We start from the raw sequence: 17,327 nt of genomic DNA, 5'->3' as shown, positions 1-17,327 counted from the left end.
CAACCCGAGTCATAAGTAGACTGCACAGACGACCACATCCATCTTCAGATGGGTTAGAGATGGGGCAAATCGAAAACCCGATAACCCGACATATATATACATACATATATATATATATATATATATATATGTATATATATATAAATAGAGAGAGAGAGAGAGAGAGAGAGAAAAGGCGGAAGGATTCCCGTAACGAAGACGACATTCAAATCGGCTTAAATCATGGAGCTCAACGCGAATCTTAAAGACAGTGAACGATAACCCGAATGAAAGTACACAGCACACGCGATCGCATCCATCTTACGGATGGGTCAGAGATGTTGGGATATAGACAACCCGATAACCCGATAGATATAGAGAGAGCGAGAGACAAGGCAGAGCGATTGCCGCAATGAAGCGGGCACGAGCCACCTTTTTGATGCAGACGACAACCAGACCAGCTCAAATCACGGTGCTCAACAAGAATCATAAAGACACTGTGCCGACCACCTGAATCATAAGTACACATCGCACGCGACCGCGTCCGCCAGAGACGGGTCAGAGATGTTGGTAAATCTATAACCCGATAACCCGGTAAGTATTTGGCCCTTTTCCCGCATATTTACCCTTCCTTTCTCGGCGCCATCGCAACAATGAGAATTTTGTGTCCGAGCTGCCAGCTTTCTTCTTTGATCTCCGCGTTTCGCTCCAAGCTTCCATCCGCATTCTGCAATCCCATCTCAAGATTAGCCGTAGACTCCATCGACGTCGGCGACGTAGCTCAAAGGGAAGGCGTGTCCTCTTCTCCATCTCCGTCTCACATCGATGAGGATCTTGTCGGTCGTTGCGTCTCGATCCTTGGCACTTGTCATGATCCCCTGGATCTCCGGAAAGGCCGCCAAGTTCACGCCCAAATCGTCGTCCGCGGCGTCCGTGATAGCTTGTTGGGTGGTAGAATCTTGGGCATGTATGTTCTTTGCCGAAGCTTTATGGACGCCAAAGATGTGTTCTTTTCGCTCGAGAAGGGTTCTCGATTGCCTTGGAATTGGATGATTAGAGGGTTTACCATGATGGGTTGCTATGAACTAGCGCTGTTGTTCTATTTCAAAATGTGGTTCGGCGGTGCCTATCCGGATAGATATACCTTCACTTATGCCATCAAGTCTGCTGGCTGTTTGTCTGCTGTTGGGCTGGGTAGGTTGATTCATGGTACTATTCGTTTGATGGGTTTGGAAACTGATGTGTTTATTGGTAGCTCATTGATCAAGATGTATGCGGAGAATGATGATATCGAGGAGGCAAGAGAGGTGTTTGATCAAATGCCCGATAGAGATTGTGTTTTGTGGAATGTTATGATCGATGGGTACGTGAGGAATCATGATTCAAGAAATGCTATCTTGCTATTCAACAGCATGAGAATGGCGGATGCTAAACCCAATTATGTTTCCTTCGCTTGCGTCTTGTCTGTTTGTGCCTCGGAGGGGATGCTGGATTATGGTATGCAGCTTCATGGGCTTGCAATTAAGTTTGGTTTCGATCTGGAGGCTTCAGTGGCTAACACGTTGTTAGCATTGTACTCTAAATGTCGCTGCTTGGTTGATGTGCAGAAGTTGTTTGGTTTGATGCCCCAAACTGATTTGGTCACTTGGAATGGAATGATTTCTGGGTATGTTCAGAGTGGACTGGTGGGCGAGGCTTTGGAACTATTCTACCAGATGCAAGTTGCTGGGTTCAAGCCAGATTCTATCACATTGGCAAGTTTTTTGCCTGCCTTTTCTGGTTCAGCAAGTCTGAAACAAGGAAAAGAGATTCATGCTTATATAATACGGAACAACGTCTCTATGGATGCCTTCTTGAAGAGTGCACTGATTGATATATACTTCAAATGCAAAGACGCGCTCATGGCGAAGAAGGTTTTTGGTGCAACTGGAACTATGGATGTAGTTATCTGCAGTGCAATGATATCTGGTTATGTGCTTAATGGGATGAGTGGTGACGCATTAGACATGTTCCACCAATTACTAAAAGCACAATTGAAGCCTAATCCCATCACACTAGCTAGTGTTTTGCCAGCTTGCTCTTGCTTGGCTGCTCTAAGTTTGGGGAAGGAACTACATGGTTACATTCTGAAAAATGCATATGAGGGAATGTGCTATGTGGCAAGTGCACTAATTGACATGTACACCAAATGTGGCAGGCTTGATCTTGGGCATCAAATTTTCACTCGGATGCCCATTAGGGATGCAGTGGCATGGAACTCAATGATTGCAAGCTTTGCACAAAATGGGCAACCAGAAGAAGCTATGAGTCTTTTGCATCAAATGGGAATGGAGGGAATGAAATATGATTGTGTCACAATATCTTCTGCCTTATCAGCATGTGCAAATCTACCTGCATTACATTATGGTAAAGCGATCCATGGTTTCATGATGAAACGTGATATCAGATCAGACTTATTTGCTGAGAGTGCCCTGATAGATATGTATGCCAAGTGTGGAAATTTAGATTTGGCTCGTCGGGTATTTGATTCAATGACAGAGAAGAATGAAGTATCATGGAATAGTGTAATTGCTGCCTATGGTGCACATGGTCTCATTAAAGATGCCATGGATTTATTTCGGCAGATGCAGGAAGCAGGTTTTGTGCCCGATCACATAACCTTTCTTGCCTTGATATCTGCATGTGGTCATGCTGGTCAAGTTGACGAAGGATTTCGGCTCTTTCACTCTATGCATGAGCAATATGGAATTGCTGCTCGCATGGAGCATTATGCTTGTATGGTTGATCTATATGGACGTTCTGGGCAGTTAAATAAAGCACTGAAACTCATAAAGAGCATGCCATTTAAACCAGATGCTGGCATATGGGGCACAGTGCTTGGAGCTTGTAGGATCCATGGAAATGTTGAGATTGCTGAGCTTGCTTCAAAACAACTATTTGATCTAGATCCTGAGAATTCTGGTTACTATGTGCTTCTATCGAACATCCATGCTGTGGCTGGTAGGTGGAAGGGAGTACTGAGAGCACGAAGCTTGATGAAGGAGAGAAGGGTACAGAAAGTGCCAGGTTATAGCTGGATAGTGGTCAACAATATCACTCACATGTTTGTGGCTGCTGACAAATCTCACCCCAATTCTGAATGCATCTACTTCATATTGAAGAGTCTCCTCCTAGTGCTTAGAGAGGAAGGCTATGTTCCCAAGCCAGACATAATTTTCCCACTACAAATGGATGCTTCAGAGCAGGTACTTAATGCATGGCAGATAGCCTTTCTCTTTTCAAATTATAATTCACAATAAGCTAACTTAGCAATTGGTATTTCCTGAATGTCAACAAACTTCAATGACCCAAACACTGTTGAAGTTCAGGTTCAACATTTGGGCCACCTTATTTTACAAATTATTCATTTAGGTCAAGCTTGAGTATGCTTCACCAACTTAGCTCTTTGAATAATTTTAATCATGCACATATTGCATTTCTTGTAATCCATATTTAGTTAAAAAATCATGATAAATATTAGATACTGATGACGAACCTGTTTTCTGTTAAAAACTATGCATATAAGACTGTCTTTTTCTTTTCACATGGTGAGACGCAACCTCTGAGATCTTTTCCTTTCACTTCTTAATGAAAGGCATCCATCATGATATTTAGCACCCAAATGCAGTATGCCTTGATATTTGATATTCGTTAGGGTCCTTTAGTTTCGAGTATTCATGTTAACTTATTAGTTAAAGATGTGATTGCTGTTAAACTTGTATTAGAATCTAACTTTTGAGTTTTTAGAATGGATTATGAATCATTAAACTATCATATCCAAGTTTGAAAGACCTAGTTATAATAGATAAGAGCTTGGCCAATTTTTTCTTTTATTTTTGTGGCACCATGTTGATGATGAACAGACAATAAAGGCATCTCGTGCAGTAAGTGATCTATAATTTTAAACGTCTGGCCTTTGGGCATCAGGAAAAGTAAGAACTTCTACACGGGTACTTCTGTTCCTTCAGATGAACACCATATTATTGATTCTTTCTGTTCTCAAATACCTGTATTTGGGCTCCACCTCCTTGTGATACTCAGACTCTATACTCGTGCATATTTAATCCAACTTTTCACGATAAAATCTTGAAAGAAAATAATCACATTTCGAATTTCTCCATCCATCTGCTGGTCCACGAAATCTAATGCCTTAAATTGAATCCTCTAATCAGTGACTTCATTGAAGTTTCATGCAATATTTGCATTTCTTTATCCAACATTTTATATTTGCTGATTTTCAATGAATGGTTTATTGCTGATCCCAACCAGTTAGGCCTTAAATACAGCCTAGCATTCAGACATGTGGAAATATGCAGTCATGTTCTCTCAGTGGTCTATTATTCAGTTCATATTTGTTAATTGTTCATCCTCAGAATCCAGCTTTCCTTGCTATCTTTTGTTTGTGACATGATATTTTTGTGTGCATCGCAGGCCACCGTTGTTTCTCCTGATGCTTCTGATCAGTAGTTTGCACTGTTTTACCTTCTTCTGTGCACTAGTAAGCACAGTTTTACCTTCTCCAGAGAAACTGGCAAAATAACACGATCCAAATCCAACCAGAAAGGTAAGCTTTTTAACGACTGCGTGTATATACAAGTTACACTAGCTGTTTGAGGTTTGCAATTCAATTTTAACTTTTGTTACTTTATGTAAGACTTCTTTCTAGTGTCAGAGAATAATGATAAACAAATTCCTTCATGTTTTATACCTTCAAAAATAGAGAAATAAGATTCCTAAAATGGTGCTTTATAGTCAAATGGTGGTTTTCGATGTTTCTACATTCTATTGTTTTGATATTCATTGGTGTACCTCATTATATTGTGTCTTCTGTCTTTTGATTTCTGGCTTCTGTCATTGGAACCTAGGCCAATAAACCTTTGATCGATGCACAACAGAGACCTTAAATTTCTTGGCATGCTATATATACTATTGTTGGCTTTTACTAAACATTGGTTTACTTCAATAAAACCTCACATGTTTCATCATGCTCTTGGACATGGGCATGGTCAAAAACAAAGTTGAAGCAATATGATCAATCACATAGCAACCTTCTCATCTTGTAGAGACCAATGGATGTCCGAAATAAAACAGTTGACGATGCAAACTTTTCTCATGTACCCCTGGTTTAAAGGAGAATACCTTAGACATTTAAGGGTCCAAATTTTAGCAAAGGTAGGGTTGTTCAAATTGATTTCAGCCTGGAAACAATAGGGCCTGCTCCTTCAAAAGTAAATAGCAAAAAGGTTTAGAAGATAGAACGATAACAGAGATAATAAGTTATAAATTAATTTAAGTCAGCAGAGAAAAACCAGATAAAAGGAGACCTGAGGCCTGGTTTTTTCTTATTTTCGTTGAAAATGTTATAATCACAGCTGAAATCCTAGCATCTGATACACCTTCATTAAGTAGCTCAACTGGACATCATTTTGACTTCCATATCAGTGCCGTGGAGAAACTCTTTTCAGGCCTTTAAATGGAGACGTTCACTCTTGTTACAACCAGCACACTCTGTGAATTCTTTTGAAAGGATAACCATCTGCACAAGTGGATTCCTGCTGATAAAACTCTTCCACACTTAATTTTATCATCATTTCCTGCACTTATTTAGTGGTACTGTTATCCATTTGCAGACAAGGAATATTCCCAACAATGTTAGACGATATGAAACCCCCGGATTGGAGTCGAAGTCTTATGCTATGGTTAGAAACATCTGCTCCAATTCAACTCTTCTTTCCATATCACAGTGGGTGTTGAACTAATAATTTTCATGTTTCATTTTGGACATGCTGCGTATACCTTTTTAGAAGACACAGCCACTTCATATGTAGAAGAGTCTGCATATCTGTTGAAGCACATTGAATCAAATCATTTTGGCACCCTGCTTTCTACTGCTTGACTTCGAGCTGCGAGATAAAAGCGGTTAGGAGTGACCATTGAATAAGTCTCTTCGGCTTGACTCTTTTAAGGGAAGGTAATTCAAAGGTTTTGATTCAGTATAATGAAATGTGACCCATACCCGGTTATCCATTTTCATGAAGACATGCCAAGCTTCCTTCTTCCCTCTAGTCTCAGTGCCAAAGTACAGAAAAGTTTTGTTAGCCAGAGCCTGCAGTAAGCAGGAATAAGTATCAGCTCTTTCGTTAGCACATCTTGCAGTTCTCTAACGCCAAAAACAGGACTTGCTCTTAACAAACAAAAAAGTACTAGCAACAGCGAGAGTGAAATAGTTAGTAACTTCCACATTTTTCTTGTGTCTCCTAATAGGTTATTTTCCTTCGCAGGTAGAAAAGATGTCTGATAGCAAGCAGGCATTAAAGCTGTCCCAGCTCGAGTTCTCCACAATGGCTACAGAAGGTACACGTTTGGTTGCTTTTGATTTTAATGTTACGGGTAGCTTTCTGCGTACAGTTTTTTTTTTTTTTTTTTTTTTTTGTATTTTTGGGAACTCTAATGTCTAATTATACGGGTTGCTAGTTTTCTTTGTTAAATTAAGAATATTTAATTTATTATTTATAGTTTCTAATATAATTTTCTTAGGTTGTTCTTCATTCCTTCTAATTACATCATCTTTATATCTCATATTCTTAAATTATTCTTTCTCATCTTATTTTCTATCATGATTATACCTAATTCTTCATGAGTGATTGCATTTCCCTTTCTATACTCCATCACAACTCCACAAATCTGCTTCACTATTCTTTTTACATAAATAATGCATACTTGTAAATTCTCTAATAGATTTATAAAATATTGTTACCCTAATAACTGTTTTATATTTTTTAAATCGAATCAAAATATCATAATAAGAGTCATTTCCTCATCATGTATAATCAACATAATTGAATGGTCAATTCGCCACCTATTCTCCTCCTGGAAATCTGCTTCTAGCCCGTAACCTAACAAGTAGGACAACGCTTGCACGTAGGGTTTTAAGCACAAAACATAAAATAGAAAATGGTGGGAATTTTTGGCACGAGATCCAAAGCTAATGAGAGTTGCCATCAAAATGGTCTACACGAGCGAGCTTCCACAAAATATGGTCTCCACAAGTGAGAGAGAGAGAGAGAGTTTGAATGTGACATGTGATGGCCATGCTGTGCCTCCCCACGTGCGCAGCGTCCTGTGGAGGCCAACCTGTCGCAAGGCATCGTGTCGCGTCGACCGCGATCGACGGTCCTTACCGCGCCACGTCGTACGGATTGAGGGCGGTGTCTCTTTTGCCCCCGGAAAGGTTGTGCCGGGTTCGACCATCGGGGCCCGCGTAAAGTAACCAATATAGGGCGTCGTTTTCATGTTTTGTGTTCGGTCAGTGAATACGTGGCGGTGACGCAGTGACGCATCCCATCGACGTCGCATCAGGCCGGCTAGTTTAATGGGGAACACGGATTCGCAGGCATGAAGGGCGCAGATCCGCTGATCTCACCACCACAGATGTATCACTTCTCCTTCCCCTACCGATGCGACTTGGCTACTATTTCATAAATCACAAGCTTGATCATCACCATCATAATCACGTCCACGAATCACATATTGACCTCCCGTTTCTCCTGTCACTAACTTCATGATTGCTTCCTGTTTTCTTTCGTTATATGAAAAGATCAAGACAAGGAGAAGAGACCGCTCGATTGATGTACAAGAATTAAGGACTCCAAAAGAAGCTATTTAGTTCATTCACAAAGAAGCTTAAGAGTGGCCGTGAGTCACGTACAAGTACATACTAGTCATAAAGATGTCTGCTGTAAGCGGAAGGGCTGAGAGGACTAATGAAACACTGGCAATGGCATGAAAGCGGCGTCGAGTGTTCCCATGATTGCCATGACGACCCCGGTATCGGCTTCACCGGTCATCGTCTCCATGTTAGTGCCGGTTACGAGATACTGGATGACGTCCATGTTGTCGTAATCCAGTGAGTTTAGATCGCAGCGCGGCGCCTCCGCCACCGCGACAGGGGGCTGAAGCGGCGACCGCTTCCGCTTCTTCTTCCTCTTCTCGTAGGCGATGCCTCTCGCCTTGGCCTGCGAGTCCCTGACCTCCCTCAGGTACAGCCGGACGGCCCGGGCGCCGAAGGGGTTAGCCTCCGGGTGGCCTCCGTTCTCCTCGAAGGCGGCCCGGAGGCGGCCGACGAGGGCGTCGAGGCTGCCCCACGCCTGGCGGAGCGGGCAGGGACATGGCGCCGGCGGGCTGGGCAGGCCGAAGAAGGGGCAGCCGGTGGCGTGGACCTTGGTCTTCCCGAACTGGTCGAGGTGGCGCAGGAACTCCAGCACGTGCGCGCCGCTGCACCGCGACAGCACCAGCGGCGGCCGGTGGTCCTTGAGGTACTGCAAGAAGGTGTTCCAGTCCCGCCGCTTCTGCGACTCGTACCGGCTCGGCCGCCCGTCGCCGCTGCCCGCTGCCGCCATCCCTCTCTTCTCTCTGGCGCACAGCCAGCGGCTCTATTTCGTGTGTGTAGTATGATGGGTGGAGAGCTGGAATCACATCATACTGTTGTTATATATCTAGAACGAACGTTGCAGTACATAGAAGAGGAGATGGAGGAGGAGGCACTTATGATGGGTCGGAGGGAGACAGGAAGAAAAGGCGGAATCCACGTTTCGGACGGGGCGAGCATGTGACCGAAGAGGCATGGCACTGGTGATGGGAGTAACGTGTCGCGTCGAACCTTCTACTTTTACATGCAGTAATATATTGACCTGTCAGGAAATGACTCACGAGTTACGTCGACGTACGTCCTCTGCATCGGCCTCGGTCGGCGCTTGTCAGACTCTCACCCCCAAAGGACTCCACCAAATCCCAATTGATTCGTTTATTTATACTCCAATTCCAATAAAATATTCACATGTATAAATAAATATATATATATAGTACGTTTGTCTATAAGCCAAAAACATCCTCAAACCATCTTATTGATGAGTAGTTTGATTCACATTTGATTTATAATTTTTTAATAAAAATAAATAATTAACTTACGATCTTACGATAAGCTGTGAAGATTTTTCTCAATTAAATTAATTGACATTATATATATACACAATTGCGTGATAGGAGACGCAATCGATCATTGCGTGTGGCAGTGATCTTACCACTATTAAAAATGCCTCAATGCATGCAAACACGTGATTTTTCTCACGGTAAGTAACCGTCCATCAAGCGATTCATCTCATTTGTCGTCGTTGACGTGATCGACGATGCTTGAATATTAGTGTTAGCTCGTGATTCACGAATTCGGTAATTTATTGCAGGGAATTCCACACGTGCCTCACACTCTTTCTTTCGTTCTCATATAAGTATGTATAAAATGCTTATACAAAAATGATACTATGTTCGGTAATAGATAGATAAGATGGAGTCTTTTTGGACATTACATTCATACTAATTATCATATTATTTAATAATTTAAATTAAGATGAGACGTAATGACAATAATGAAACATAACAAAGATAAATAATCTCTTTGTGATTTGGAATGTAAGGAGGCTTCGTTATGCGAATTTGGCATGTATTTTAGTATCCCCAAATGCATGCATGGGTAATTAATTCCTAATAGAGTAGTGCTTGAATTACTGCATGTCTTCTTTATGGAGAAAAAAATTAGTTTATGTGAATCTCATAAATCCAAAAGTATCCTTTCTTCATCTGAAATGTATCAATCATATTGAGATAAGATCAAACATATCATTTAAATGTAAACAAGCATCGATTGATTGCTTTATATATTCTCCACCTCCAAAAGCTCTCTCTCTCTCTCTCTCTCTTCCAACTCTCAAATTGATGACCAAAGAATAAGTTGGTTGAATCACCAACTTCATATTTATTCTTAATGTTGGTGTCTCGAGTTACATTAAATTCTTATTCTTTTTATTCTTTGTATCTTTGCATAAAAATAGATAATTAGCTTATCCTAATTAAGTCAATCTTCCCCCAAATCTCCCATTGATATCAACACTAACTTGTAGAAACAGCAAGTGAGTTGGCCATCTTAAATTAATGTCACATTCCTCTCTCCGTCTCTCTCCTCCCCCTCCCCCCAATTTTTTATGCTCATATATGGAGAGAAAAAGAGAACACCAAACAAAAAGCAAGAGAGAGAGAGAGAGGGAGAGAGACAAAGCTTAGTGGAGAAGCCACTCTTTCTCTCTCTCTTTCTCTCTCTTTTCTTTGATGCTTTTGTTGGTTCCACATTTGTTCCATTTTGATCCTTTTTGCTCATCTGTTGTTGCTGCTTCTCCTCCCATATAATATAAATAGATCGAAACGCGCTCCTCCTCCTCCTCTGTTCTCATCTGTCTTGCTCTTCGGCTTTACTCCTCGGCTTCGATCTCAGATCTCAGCTCGGGAGGAAACCCTAACCCGAGAATTCGATGCAAAGGGACTATTCTCTCAGGGTTGACGCTCGATCCTCCCCGGTTCCGGCTCCTCGGGAGATAGGGTTTAGTGGCTGGCCGAGATGACGGGGGGATTCGAGGGGGAAGGAGGGGCTCCCGCCGGGAACCCTAACCGCCCCCCTGACGATCCCAGGGAACTCCGCGATGCCTTCGCAGGTGAATGTTGCTTGCTCGGTTGCTCTCCTTGCTCTCGGTTTTTGGTTCCTGATGTTCTCGGGGCCGATCGTCGTGTTGACGAATTCGGCTGTTCGGATCGTGCATTTGATTTGATCGTGCACAAGTATTCCTACAAGGCCGCGTGGAATTTAGTTTTTTTTTTTTTTCTTTTTTCTTTACATTTCCATAGATTTTTGCCTATTTGGTGGGTGCTAGTAATTTATTTCTCTGGTTTTGGAAGTGATAGATCGCTTCTCCCAATTTAGATGAGCTTGACCATGCACTTTCGCCGTATTTCTGTGTCGTGTGAAGCCTCGACATCATTACTGCTCTTTAATCATGATAGGAATAACGTGTCTTGGATTTGTATCGTGGTTGTGTGAATATAGATCCCGATATTTGCTACAGCTCTTTTGCAGCTTCTGTGCTTTGTGCAAATCCCAACCAGAAGTATGGAGTTGTTTCTTTTGTATATTCAGTTTGATCATGAGTTGTGGTTCGATTCCACCTAAATTCACCCATTGCTTGCTCATCTGGCTTTGTTGTAGTGCTTCCTCTTTTTTCCTTTTTTTTACTTTTAATTATCTGTAACTTGCTGCGATGTGTACGAACATAAACTAATCAGATTGCATTCCTTTATTTGTTATTTGACCTGGCTGGTTGGCAATTTTGCTTATTGTAGATAATACCATGTTTGATGCCTCACAATATGCATTCTTTGGCATGGCGGTCATGGACGAAGTTGAGTTAGGGGGTTTAAAAGACAATGACAATGATCATGATGGTTTTAGTGGGATTAAGGACGAGTATCATTTCTCTCCTCCTGGAGACAGAGAGGATTTTTTTCCTTCTGGAATACAAGACGTTTATGAGGTACGCTTGCTTGATGTCATTTATATGTTGTTTGAAGTTACATGTAATGTTGGCACACAATATATTGTTTCTTTAGTGATCAGCTTCTTCTTCCGAAGATTGTGAAACTGTACTTGGTAATTACGGATCGATGTCAAGTTTTTTTTTTCATGGACAACTATAAGCTTGTTGTGTGTCTTGGAATGTACAACTTGTGAATCTTTGGAGTTGGGCTATATTCGTGCATGGTTATTAAGTCTTTAACAAACTTGGAAAAGACACTTTTGGGTCGCACAGAATTGCTTCACTGTTTTTAAAATTGAACAAATATAACTGATGATCATCTTATGTATTGGCACTTTGATGACTTAATTGTCTGTCTTTAACAAACTTGGAAAAGACACTTTTGGGTTGCACAGAAATGCTTCACTGTTTGTGACATGGAACAAATATAACTGAAGATCATCTTATGTTTTGGCACTTTGGTGACTCAATTGTCTACGTCTGCTGAGTAAATGATACTGCAAGTTCTTGCACTGTAGTTTCTTTTGTCTTCATGGTGCCTTTGTTTTGAAATCATATTGCTTGCGCTGATATTACCTACTTTGACATATTATACAAATTCTCTTGGTTACAATTCTCATCCTGTTAGTATCTCGTTTCATTTGCAGGCTGAAGGATTAGGTTCTCTGTCTGATATTGATGACCTCACGAGCACTTTTGCAAAGGTCAATATTTACCTTGGTATAATCTACTATTTTCTGATAGTTGTTTTCATTTGCATAAATCACGAATGATCAATAGAAATTTGAGTTATATGTTTGCCGTACTATCATAGAGTTTATTAAAACTAATGAAATGTAAAAGAAGGGAAAAGAGATAATTGTAAATAAGGAAAGCTAATATCGTTTTGTAGCTTTTAACTAAAATAATTTAATTGCTAGTATTAGGAAATAAGCATGAGCTGATGAAAATAACTTGTTATATTCAACACGGTAGTTTAATATAGTGTCAAAGTTTATACTTGTTTGTACTTTGTAGCCCAAAGCTTGTTTATGTCCAGAAGCCTCATCGCACAGTCCCGTAATCATGTGTTATTTATGCTATAGTCTATTTGATAAGATTTGTCCGTAAAGTAAAACAAATTAAGATTGAAATCAATATGGACGGAAAAATAGAAGTGTAAATCTGCATAGAGTTAGTTGTGAGTCAGGAATCGTGGGGATTCTTTTTGTGGGATTGGAGCTCGGGTCTACTAGGAATTGTGGGGATTCTTTGAGAGTTATATTACTAGGCCAATGTTTAAGTGTCTTGTAGATGTAGTTTTTCTAAAACTTATGTTTATGCACATTAGAAACTTTTGGAAGTGCATGGCTTGCCTGGCCATTTATCTCATACCTTAAATTATACTTAAGAAACATCCATTCATTTTTGCTAAATGATGCTGACTGTTATGCGTAATGGTCTCCATCATCATGACAACTTTGGACTAATGCCTCTAAAATCTAACTGTGGAGTTCAGATCTGTAGGATTCATTCTTTCAGGACTTGTGTTTATAATCAATTGATATATGTCCGTTAGTAGTTAGGGAAAACAGTTGTGCACAATATATGTAAAACAGTTGTGCACAATATATTTGATATTTGGCTATTTCTTTCATGCTTTTATGTTTATCTAAATATTCAAATTTTCTATTGTTATGGCTTATAAACAAATTTCTGTTATTTCCTGAATATGATTTATTTTGTTGTTTTTTTTCATGGTACATCTGTTCTCTCAAGTAAATTCAAGTATGAACAGGTACAAATAATTTGGACAGCTTATTTTTCATAGTTGGAGGTGCATGCGACCTTTATTGCTTTCCTTTTTGTTAATAAAAGCTTATATAACTTTGGGTTTAAAGTGCTGGTTGTTTTGGCCATTCAGCCTGCTGGAGTGTTCTGCAGTTTGAGTTTATCAAAGGACTAAACTTGGTTGCACCATGTTCTTGTAGGAGCTAGTAGATTTGTGACTTCAGAGCAAATGAATGGAAGTGCATGTCATTCAAATTTTGTCTAAAATGCCTCATTTCAATGATGTTCAACTTAAACTTTTCCAGAACAGCCATTAGTTTGCCTGTTATTTTGCATCTGTGTACTGGATACTAGTCATTGAGTCATGATAAATCTTTTTATTAATTTAGTAATGATTATTATTATTTGTTCACTTGTCGACTAAGAATTCTGTATTTATCTTCAGTTGAACAGAGTTGTAAATGACCCAAAAGGTGCAGGAGTTATTGGTGATAGAGGATCTTTTTCTAGAGAAAGTGAGTAATTTTGTTTTACCATCTTTATTCTATTCAGCATGGGTTTTGGATATCTTCCATTAACATAACCATGGATGAATTTTGAAGCTGTTCTGAATTTTATAATGGCTTGTATTGGTATATAAGCATATATCCTTTTATCAGTAAGAATGATGATAGTCAATTTCTTTTTACAAGTGAATAGTGATTTTTTAAAAATCAATTGCTATGGATGTCATGCAAATGTCTTTTTCATGGCTATCCTTTTCTGAACAGACATTCTTACTGATTGAGGATTTCTTTGGTTATATGGCTTTAATATATGTACATTTGTTCTAAAGACTTGCTAAAATGTGTTCTATGTCTATTCTTTCTGATAAATCCTGGTTAGAAGAGAATCTCTATCTGAAACTTCGCATCGGATCCCAAATCAGACTTGGCTAGGGTTGAGTTACTTAGCCTAACCTATTCGATATACAATCCTGCTGCTATCAGATACCAACCGACGAGATTTGAAACTCCACATCAGATCCTAAATCAGACTTGGCTAGGGTCACGTTACTTAGCAAGAATACAAAGTCCACCAATTCTAGATTCTACAGTAACTACAACCATCGTTGGCAAAAAGGTATTATATGAGAAAAGTTGGACATTTTTCTTTTTACTGGTAAAACTAAATAAAGATCATTGTTTTCCATGTTTCAATCATCATAAGGTTTTTTTGTATTTGGATAGCTGATATTTAAAGCATCTTTAGTGTCATGTTTTTTTTTGAACTTTTCCTGTTTTGCAATTTCTTGAGTTTCCGTGGTGTTTCCTCGTGTATTCTTTTGTCACATGTCTCGGGGTGCTCATGAATATCTATAACTAGATTTATTAGCTCTTTCTTCTTTGGTTAGGAAAAAATGTTTTTGTTCTGTGTTTCTTTCTGGCACATGATGTGATCAGGGACTAGTCTCCTTTTTGTTTCAGGTTCTTCAACTGCTGACTGGACACTGGAGGGAGACTACTCAAACTGGATTGATCAGCGAATATTAGATGCTGAAAACATTCAGGAAGGTAAAAGATGGTGGTCACAGCCGCGTCCCTCTTATAGTCAGCTTTCAGAATCCAAACCACTGTACAGAACATCTTCATACCCTCAGCAGCAGCAGCAGCAACAACAGCAGCAGCAGCAGCAGCAGCGACAGCGGCAGCAATATACCCAAGAACCAATTCTCATACCTGATCCATTTTTCACTTCCTACTCTCTATCCAGTGGAGGATCTCTGCCGTTGACGAACCTAACACGGCACTTGAGCATTCCTTCTCTTGCTGCTGGGCTCCAACTGCCTGGCCCAAGTCTCACCCCTTATTCTGATTCTCAGCAACAATTGGGAGGGTTAACTCATGGATTTCACTATGGTGCAGACATATCCCAGATTATTCCTCCTGGCCCTGCAATAAGTAGCCGGTCAATGAACAATTTACTGAACCAATCTAGCCTATTATCGAGTGACAGTTTGTTGCCTAACTTGCTACAGCAACAATTATCTCTACCAAGCAACTTGAGAACTTCACAAATATTATCGCAGCACCAACTACAGAGAATGCAACAGGTCCAGCCATCTCTTCCCCATTTCTCCCACTTGCAGACTAAATTCAACCCCCATGGTTCCCCTCCACAGTTAAGGAACAAGTTTGATCTGGCTTTTCCCATGTCTGATATGAGAGACCATAGATCCAAAGCATCACAAAGAGGAAAACAGAATATGAGATTTTCTCGCCAGTCATCTGATACTGGCAACGTGAGAACTGACAATAAATGGCCACAGATTAGATCAAGGTACATGTCACCTGAAGAGATAGAAAACATCTTGAGAATGCAGAACGCCTCAAGTCACACAAGTGATCCTTACATTGATGACTATTACCACCAGGCTTGTCTTGCAAAAAAATCATCTGCAAGGCTGAAGCACAATTTCTGCCCAACAGGTACAAAAGATCCGCCTTCTCGGTCACGTGGTGGTAATATATCACACACACATGTTCAGATTGATGCACTGGGTAGAGTTATACTCTCTTCGATTCGTAGACCTCGCCCTCTTGTTGAAGTTGATATATCATCCTCGTTGGGTGATGGCATCCATGAACAGAAGTCTTCCATGAAGCCACTTGAGTGCGAGCCGATGTTGGCAGCTAGAATCACCATTGAAGATGCTATCTGCCTTCTTCTCGGTGTAGATGATATTGATCGGCTTTTGCAGTTCAACCCGCCACAAGATGGTGGATTGCAGCTGAGGAGGAGAAGACAGATTTTCTTGGAAGGGCTTGCGGCATCACTTAATCTTGTTGATCCACTTGCCCCCAGTAAGGCTGGTCATTCAGTTGGGCTTGGCCCAAAAGATGACATTGTTTTCCTTCGTATAGTCTCTCTTGCCAAGGGTCGCAAGCTCCTATCGCGCTATCTTCGACTTCTCAAATCTGGAAGTGATCTTGCACGAGTGGTCTGCATGGCTATTTTCCGACACCTGAGGTTTCTGTTTGGTGGTTTACCTTCTGATTCCAGTGCGGCAGAAACGTTAGCCAATCTCGTGAAAGCTGTTTCTCTATGTGTGTGCAATATGGAATTAAGTGCACTCAGTGCTTGCCTTGCTGCTGTGGTCTGTTCACCTGAACAACCACCCCTTCGTTCAGTTGGAAGTTCAGCTGGTGATGGAGCCACCATCCTCATAATATCCGTTCTTGACCAGGCAACCAATCTTCTGACAGACCCCCATTCTGCAAACAGTTGCAGCATCTCTAACCGAAGTCTGTGGCAGGCATCATTTGATGCTTTCTTTGGGCTCCTTACTAAATATTGCTGGAGTAAATATGACAGTATTCTGCAAATGTTACTTATTCAGGCACCAAACGATGCAGTTATTGGATCTGATGCATCCAGAGCTATAAGCAGGGAGATGCCTATCGATCTGTTACGAGCGAGCCTTCCTCATACAAATGAGCACCAGCGTGAGGTGTTACTTGATTTTGCTCAGACGTCGATGCCTATTACTGGTTTTCGCGCACATGGTAGTTGCAGTGGTCCTGCAACCTCTGAATCAGTTCCTGGTTGATGCACCTGGAGGGGTTAGTTAGATGGCTTTTTATTGTGTGCTAGAATGGTTTTCTTTTCTCACATTTGTGGCTCTTCAATTAACCGAGCCCTGTTCGTAGCATATCGAGACGATGCAGCATGGGATTTGTAGGATTATGGTAAGATTATAGCTTCTTTTCTTTTTATGTTGTTGTGTTAGCCCCTGTATTGGAATGTAATACTGCCTGCTTGTACATATGCTTCGAAATCAGTCAGGAGTTGTGCCTGGAATTAATATTAGTGCCCTGTATTTGAACTCCACACGGACACATCTCTGACAAAAGATATGCAGTTTCTGTCACTAGCGCACTTACTCTCTTTAAGTGAAGGGTTTGTGTTGTGCTTGCAAAATCCCTTTTTAGGCATTGGTTAGTCAGGGGGCATATCCTAGCCAGGATGAGTGATTATGACATGCACTTGTAATTGGCAAAGTCATCACACTGTTTCTGTTCTGCATTCACCCCTGTTTGGTTGTGATTCAGACTTCAAATTTTAATGTGGATGCTCAAATTCAAC

The 17,327-nt window shown here is 40.7% G+C and overlaps 3 protein-coding genes across 4 annotated transcripts; 2 read left to right on the top strand and 1 right to left on the bottom strand.

Annotated features, from left to right (window-relative positions):
* The first annotated feature begins 574 nt into the window (after positions 1-574).
* Positions 575-6,777, top strand: LOC135671881 (pentatricopeptide repeat-containing protein At4g21300-like). Of its 2 annotated transcripts, none has more exons than XM_065180249.1 (5): positions 575-3,224; positions 4,450-4,582; positions 5,649-5,717; positions 5,826-5,989; positions 6,300-6,777. In XM_065180249.1, the coding sequence occupies exons 1-2, from the start codon at positions 633-635 to the stop codon at positions 4,483-4,485; spliced, it is 2,628 nt and encodes an 875-aa protein (XP_065036321.1). In that variant the 5' UTR covers positions 575-632; the 3' UTR covers positions 4,486-4,582; positions 5,649-5,717; positions 5,826-5,989; positions 6,300-6,777. The 2 variants fall into 2 exon arrangements, with proteins under 2 accessions (XP_065036321.1, XP_065036320.1); XM_065180248.1 differs by having other exon boundaries at positions 5,823-5,989; positions 6,300-6,775.
* An 880-nt stretch (positions 6,778-7,657) lies between these two features.
* Positions 7,658-8,756, bottom strand: LOC103982224 (protein G1-like1). Its single transcript, XM_009399079.3, has one exon. The coding sequence runs from the start codon at positions 8,415-8,417 to the stop codon at positions 7,779-7,781; it is 639 nt and encodes a 212-aa protein (XP_009397354.2). The 5' UTR covers positions 8,418-8,756; the 3' UTR covers positions 7,658-7,778.
* A 1,362-nt stretch (positions 8,757-10,118) lies between these two features.
* On the top strand, positions 10,119-17,120 carry LOC135671880 (protein PAT1 homolog 1-like). The gene is made up of 5 exons (XM_065180247.1): positions 10,119-10,556; positions 11,239-11,429; positions 12,080-12,136; positions 13,648-13,717; positions 14,669-17,120. The coding sequence occupies exons 1-5, from the start codon at positions 10,463-10,465 to the stop codon at positions 16,789-16,791; spliced, it is 2,535 nt and encodes an 844-aa protein (XP_065036319.1). The 5' UTR covers positions 10,119-10,462; the 3' UTR covers positions 16,792-17,120.
* Positions 17,121-17,327: the final 207 nt, after the last annotated feature.

Source organism: Musa acuminata, chromosome BXJ1-4 (genome assembly GCF_036884655.1).
Source record: "Musa acuminata AAA Group cultivar baxijiao chromosome BXJ1-4, Cavendish_Baxijiao_AAA, whole genome shotgun sequence".
NCBI classification, from domain to species: Eukaryota; Viridiplantae; Streptophyta; class Magnoliopsida; order Zingiberales; family Musaceae; genus Musa; species Musa acuminata.
This window is presented reverse-complemented; position numbering and strand designations above follow the sequence as displayed.